This window comes from Thermobia domestica, chromosome 7, assembly GCF_964235325.1.
Source record: "Thermobia domestica chromosome 7, izTheDome1.hap1.1, whole genome shotgun sequence".
NCBI lineage: Eukaryota > Metazoa > Arthropoda > Insecta > Zygentoma > Lepismatidae > Thermobia > Thermobia domestica.
The window spans coordinates 210,454,323-210,462,111 of record NC_137460.1 but is presented as its reverse complement, the minus strand read 5'-3'; the positions used below and the strand labels follow the sequence as shown (position 1 = coordinate 210,462,111).

The window sequence follows — 7,789 nt, the reverse complement described above, 5'->3', positions numbered from 1 at the left end:
CCAAATGTCCGGGCCCAAACGGCGGCGCCCAAACGTCACGTACCGTGATAAAAAATATGTTGACTGATCTTTACATATTTGTTAATATAATCGTCAGGAGTCATTAGGACAGAAGGACAAAAAGATAAACAATTGCACAAGTGGAACCATTATACAGAATTACATATGGGCAATTTCAAAGTACTACAGAGTACAGAAGAACTAATTTTGTCCAAGTCAGTTTACTACGACTTTTATTAGTCCAAGTTAAAGAAATATAACGACTTACTTTGCATATCAGGAAGAAAACTGAATAAAGATACGAATTATTTGAGTCCACTTTGGCTCTGACCCATTTATACATAAATAGTTACCAAAGATTGTTGTTATTTCAATAATTGCCTCAAGTTGGTTTTGTATGACCCCCCTCCCCAAAAAGTACGGCATTTCGATGTATTTTATCAATAGTAAACATTATTAAAACGAAACAATGTTTAGAATTTTCCTTTTGTTGCATAACAATAATAACGAACTATAAAAAAAAAATCACAAAAGAAACATCAATAAAAAAAAAGTTGCTTTTGTAATATAATCTCTTTGAGTAAAAGAATGGGGAATTTAGGTCTGAATATAGTACGAATAATATATGGGAGTGAAACGTGATAACCCACAAATATGTGTTCATCAAGATTTCATGAATAGTTACACTTTTACGAACATTTTTATTTTTATTTTTTTTTTTTTTTTGTTTAAACCATTTTTTTTGAAAAAAAAAACAGCTGGTTTAAACCAGCCAACCCTGACGAAAAGTGAAGAAAAGTTGAGTTGATTTTGAGATTAACGTCCCGTTCAGTAACGAGGCTATATGAGACATGGATCTATTAACATGGAAAAATGAAATGAAATCTTTGAGTTTTACGTCCCACGGTTATGCCGGTTAGGCTAAAGGAGACGGTGATTATGAACGATGAGTGAAATGGTGGAATGAAGAAAGTGGGAGGAAACGGGAGAACCCCGAGAAAACCCACGAGCACGGTGTTTGTCCACCACAAGGTTCACTTGGCGGGGGCTGGGATCGAACCCGGGACCCCAAGCACCAGAGGTGAGCGCTCTACCACTGAGCCACCGCGCCCCCCCTATTAACATGGAATCCGAACCACATGATCTCCCGCCGGGAATCGAACCCGGGTCTCCCACGCTAAAGGCCCGTACGCTAACCGCATAACCACAAAGAAGCTCAGTGAAGGTAGAGTGTAAGCTATCCCGCGGTGGACACACCAAATAAACAAGAATGCATGTAAATAAAACGTTAATCACTCTCAACTCTCAAACATCTTTGATAATCTCACTTCATCTCCATACTCATCATCAATATTAACAATTATCATCGGCAATAATCATTAATATCTCGGTACTCTCAAAATTATCATCTCATGTTCATACTCAAAATTACTAAAAAAAAAAAATTTAAAAAACTGGGCGCGTGTAACAAAAAAAAATTAAAATATAAAAATCAAGACAGGTTTAAGGCATGGCAAAGTAGATCCTACTAACTGCACAATTTACCTGACGACTCAAAACGGACGAATATTCTCATGACAATTGAACTCTAACTCTCATCCGCCTGAGAGCTAAGTAACCCAACTCCCAGTTGTCCCTTGTAAACCCACGTTATGACCAACAGTAGGGCATCTGGTTTTCTGCCCTTCGTTGTTCAGCGTCTAGATGTGTATTGCAGTCCTCCCAGATATTAGAATTTAGACATGGAACGGTTTCTCAGCTTGCTGAGTTTTATCTATCCACACTCTTTCAACTTTACTAATGTTATTAGTCGCCATTTGTTCATCTTTCTTGTAACATAACGATAACCCTGGTGGACAGCCTCTCGCGAGTGCTAGATGCCGCAAATTAACACATCCTAAGCATTTCATGCTCCTTAGCAGACTAAGCTGTATGAAGGACCTCGGGGAACTTTCGTGAATCACCAGTCAAGGATCAAGAGTGCGAGATTTGATGGGCAGTGTCGACTACCTGTTTTCATTTTCAGAAGTGGGCAGACGAACGTCGAGATAAAGAGTAGAACAATGTATGTATGTTCGGAGATCGAACAAGGTAGTGTTATGGTTAACATATCGGCATATCAAGGCGGAGACACCGAGCTCGAATCCCGGTCCTCGCGCATGTGTTCACTTCGTATGACAACGCTCTTATTTTTTCGTGTTCTTCCCACCAACAAAACACTTGTATTAATCCCATTTCTATGTTCGGAAATTTGATTTGATTCTTAGTTCAGCGTTCATTTCAGCAGCTAGGCTATGTAAGACGTGGACCTACTGCATAACGTGGGATCCGAACCACAAGAGCTCCCGCCGGAACATAACCCGGGTCTCCCACGCCAATGGCGCGTACGCTAACCGCTTGGCCACAAGAGAGCTCGTGTTCAGAAATTACTTATACATTCCTCGATCTACATAAGTAAGTCTTTTAAACGTTAACCCTCCTTTGTGAACTAACAACTTCACCCGCAAACTGAAAAAGAAATTATTATCTTACTGTGCACAGCAATTCTCTTGTATTTGTAAGAGTGACATTACTCAAGCAAACGGTTCTACCAAATTGTGACACATTTCTTACATTTTCAGGTCAGATTAGAGTTTTGTATTTCTTTTAGCGGAGCATGCACTAAATGGGAGCACCATTATTACTTACAGATAGACTTCAGGAGGGTTCAGTATAGGCCTAAATACAGTGTGGACGTATAGCATAAAACACGAATTAGCTTGTGCTAGGTGGCCACTAAAAAGCTCGAATGCTATATAACTGAGTCAGGGCAGGAGTGGAGTAGAGGAGCCCGAACGGAGCGAGGATTGTACAAGAGCACTTACACATAAACAAGGATAGTGGAAGAGCACTCATACAATACTTTCACTATCACTCAAAATTCGTATCAATATGCTGTGCTTACAGTAATTACTTATATTGACACACTCATTCCTTCACGAAAAATTTATCACTTCGTATTTTATTTATAAATTTTCTATTTCGTAGAACCCTCTGCTCGAGTGAACCCGTAAGTTTCCAACGGTTCGTAACACGGCTCTCTCGTGCTACCCAATGAGCCTTGCACTGAACTCAATGTGATGAATTAAAACAAAGATTCTAAGTCACACACATTCCTCTAAAGGCGAATAGGATTAAGTTTACCGTTGATAAATTCAAATACACATCATATGGTACATCTCTTAAATGGCACACATTCACTTCGAAACGAATTTCGTATCTACATGCACTTTCTTTATTGAACTTGAACATTGCATCTAACGCAATAATCTCTTAGGGCCTTTGTGTAACACAATTACATAAACATAGGGAGAGAAAAATCTCAAATTTCATTTTTTTCTTTAACGTAACATTGTATCATCACAGTTTTTCACGAAGAAGCAATACTGTTTAGACTACACAGTGATCACAATATTATGAAGAGCCCAACTATATCACAGACCAAAACGGTAATTAAAAAGTAAACCTATGGTTGTAGAACACGGAAGACGCTTATAAAAGAAGTACTCATTTATTTCTCTTACGGAGAGGATTCCGTATTACGGTATACTAACAAAATTCGTATTCAACTACAAAAGAAAATTAAGAATTACTTATGGCACATGCACATCACTCTCTTGGGCTTAAGTTAAAACCCTATCTCACAATAAAATTTTTATCACAGATTTTCGCTGTTTATTTGTACCTATCGAAGACTGTAACTTATAAAAGGCGTAAACCTATTAAATTAATATCGTATTTCATTTTCACCGTTCACTTCACACGCCATTCTGCTCTGTGGCTGGACGAACGTACCCTGCTTGCACTAAACCCAACCTCAACTGTTCTATTTTCAAGCGCTTTCTTTCGACTTTCAATCTTTTCTTCTCTACCCGCAGCAACTTGTCAAGTAGTTGCAGTTTCTTGAATTCTAACGCTTTATCATCTATCGGTTCGGTCTCGGCAATAACAGTACTCAACAGCGTCGCTTGCGAAGAAGCATTACTCTCCCTCATAACATTTAAATTAGGAACACTTTTATTCTTCACGTTGCCTGTTTGTTTTGTTGATTGATCAGCTGACTGAGACTGTCCATTGGTCGATAAAGAAGTGCTGCTACTAGTGTCATTTTCACGAACTACTTCAGCACTTTCTACGGAAGAACGAATTGTGGTGCCCTCTACCGTCTTAATCACTAAGTTGCTTGGTAAACTGTCGGGAGAAATTGTGACCATGGGATGAGTTTGTTGCACATAAGGAGCAGGTCTTAAGGGGGGAGGTTTTAACTGAATACTAATCTCAGGTAACACGCGCTGAAGAACGGTTGAAGGCTCGTCTTCTGCGATTTCAATTTCAGGTTGGGAATCGAGATCAAAAATACTTGGATCTATTACATCTTCTGGCTCAGCTTTTACAATGATTTCTTCATCTTCTTCGTCTTCATTAATATCAGAAACACTAAGGGGCTGCTTTAACCTGTCTTTGCGTCTGTTAGCCGCTTGAATATTTTCCCATTTTTTCTTCACTTCGCGCAAAGTACGTGGTTCACCGGTACAAGCACGATTGACACAGTCCACTATATCTAACCAAGCGGCTTGCTTATCCTGCCCACTTATAGAATCGGTTTGTTTGTTTAATATAATGTCTCGCCTTGCCTCAACTTCCTTGATTAGGATGTCCGTCTCTATTGCAGTAAAATTAGCCTTCCTCTGACGCCGTGCGAACACCATGGCTACCTGCTAGAATCAACTCAAGGCCTCCTAGCACATAGCTTCACTGCTCCACAACTCACACTAATCTGTAAACCGGATTTTTCCAGTTCGAGCTTGCCCTGTATTTGAGGGTTTCACTTAAGTGCTAGCCAATGTTGCCATGTTGCATTCAGTGTAATAGCCAAGCGCGCGCACTGCATTTCCTAAACGAGTCGTTATTGAGTTCTATCAATAAAAGATCCAAGTGGGATGCTGGTATATTTTATGATGCAGCTGATCGCGCACGGACTTTTAAATCTGCAGCTAATACTTAATTCCGTGTATGTGAATGTTGGTTGCCGTAAAAGAAAAAGGAAAAAAGGCAACCTACAGTTTTACTGCATTCCTAAGAAATGTAAACAACGTAAAAACTGAACTTTAAGACATTCATATTACTGAAACGCACATATATCCATAACTATTGAAAAAAGAATCATAAGACCACCAAACACTTTTTACGTAAGGCAATCAAAAATTATGTTTATTTAAATCGTGCTACTACAGTTGCAATTATTCAGGGGTGTCCACAGAAGGGGGCTATGACGCAAACGGCGTCATTAAAACATTTGGGGGGGTAAAAATCTATATAAATATGTTTGAGGAGGTGTAAAAATCGATCGAAAAGATTTTTTCATGGAAGAACACCTACGGATAGACAATTAGGGAGGGGTGCGTCATGGACATAAGGGGGGGTGGGCACCACTGAATTATTACAATAACAATTCCAGCAGTGGCTTGATCATTCCCTTTTCAAAGTGGGCTTAAGCCTAAGGTGGTAATTAGAAGAGAAGAAGTATAGACTGGAATAGTGATGTCGTCATTTCCTTTTCGTTATCATGGTGATTGCCATGTTTTTTTTTTTTTCTATACAAACGCGTGATGCTAATGGAGCTAAAGGAGCTTATTTCTAAAAGCTCTAAATCCCTAAGTAATAAGGTAGAAATCGAATAGTTAATGGAAGCACATCTATCATGCAATCCACCATAAGAAGCAATTATAGGCAATATAAACTCCCTGAAAATGTAGAAATTCTCAAAATATACGGTATCAGAAGGAAAATTTCAAAAGACATGTGAATTCGTTCATTTCAGTTTCAATGCTTCTCATGCACGTAAAAGTATTTAACATATTTCTTTTCTAATTACCTTTTCTACCTTTTTTTCTTCAGTTTCATTGATTAGAAATATTAAAAAAAACATAAGTATTTCTTTCACTCTAATGTTTGCAGTTCCGAAATATTTCATCACTGTTTTCGTATTGAATATAGGTTTTAGGTATTTACACTATTTGTTGTTTAGAAAATAAAATGGCGATCATCATGGCAATGAAAAGGATGTGACGTCACACTATTTCAGTCTATTTCTGTTGATCTAGTGCTTGTTCATGGAAAAGTTTCTAACGCGCGTAAACTGGTTTCGATTTCTGATGGTAGCAGTGGCGTACTCAGAAATTCATAAATGGGGTTCAAGTATTCAATCATGTATCCCTTCACGACAAACGAAACTTTTGTACATATGTTTAGGCCCCGAAACCCCCTTGCGTACGCCACTGGGTGGGAGTACTTATTTTCAAGTCAAGCCCTGATAATCAGTAATGATTTCGAAAAGATATCTCCGTTGTGCAAGAGTACCTTACGGTGAAAACATTTCTAGAAGTATGTTTACTCTATGTTGAGTTGAGTTGATTTTAGTTTAGCGTCCCTTTCAGCAGCGAGGCTATATGAGACGTGGACCTACTGATTAACGTGGAATCCGAACCACATGAGCTCCCGCCGGGAATCGAACCCGGGTCTCCAACGCCAAAGGCGCGTACGCTAACCGCTTAGCCACGGAGGAGCTCACGGTAGTACTGAGTAAATACTGGTAATCACGGAGACATTCCCAAGCACTTAAACTAATCTTGTGGCTATTGATACAAAACTCAGTTTACAGTAATATCTTGTGTCATACGACCTTGGTGCTATGAAAGAACGCATATAGTAGAAGCAATTAGATATTCTTCTATTTAACTTATTCCCTTTATGCTTTATAGACCGAAAAGACTTATAGAATTCTTTTGATATCGTTTCTTATGAAAATTAAATAAAACTTACTAAAACGAAATAAATTATTAAATAATCAAAATTCATTGACGAGGTGAGCATTTCTGGACTGTAGAATATCAATAGACAAGCGCCCAGAAATTTTTGTTGGGAGGGTTCCAAAGAATGGGGGGAATACAATACTGCAAGACACTAATCTATGTTGTACTGAACCGGTATTATTCTGCACCGGAAGAAACTTTAAATACTAGTTAAGTACTGCCACCTATACTCTCAGAAGAAAATTAATAAAACTAAATTATTTTTATAAGAAAGAAAAGATTACAGATGAAATGTAAGATCAAATGCTTGTGCTACATAATTCACTTTTCTGCTAATATATAGATAGATAGATAGATAGATAGATAGATAGATAGATAGATAGATAGATAGATAGATAGATAGATAGATAGATAGATAGATAGATAGATAGATAGACAGACAGTTTTATTAAGAAAATGTACGTCGAAGTGTATGTCGATTTACGAAGTTTTAGGAGGGGTCCGGGCCCTGTGGGCTCCCCGCGTGTATGCGCCCTGCCAATACTTTTTTTCATTATGGATGCTATAAGAATACTTATCAATCTAAAGGTGTTGTAAACACGTCAGATATCTGAGTTGCAGTATTTCTTCCAGACATATTTTTTGGGGGCACTGCCCCCCCGGAGCTCTGACAGTGCCCCCCACGGAGCAGACCAAAATAATATTATATAATATAATAATAAATAAAATAGTACTAGCAGTGCCCCCCAAAATACTAAGTGTGCCCTCCCCGGAACATTTTGTCTGAAAGAACGACTTGTGAGTTGTAATGGTTAGTGGTGATGTATTAGGGCAAACTCCGTACTACGTGAGGAGTAGTAGAACTGTAGCGTACAAAGTAAACTGACCTGAGCAAGTGATCATAGTGTCAAATGGCACATCTTTTATTTTCAAAAAGG

At 38.5% G+C, this 7,789-nt stretch overlaps 1 protein-coding gene across 1 annotated transcript; it reads right to left on the bottom strand.

Moving 5' to 3' along the window:
• Nucleotides 1-763: 763 nt before the first annotated feature.
• On the bottom strand, nucleotides 764-4,861 carry LOC145690705 (uncharacterized). Its single transcript, XM_081765866.1, has one exon. The coding sequence runs from the start codon at nucleotides 4,746-4,748 to the stop codon at nucleotides 3,798-3,800; it is 951 nt and encodes a 316-aa protein (XP_081621992.1). The 5' UTR covers nucleotides 4,749-4,861; the 3' UTR covers nucleotides 764-3,797.
• Nucleotides 4,862-7,789: the final 2,928 nt, after the last annotated feature.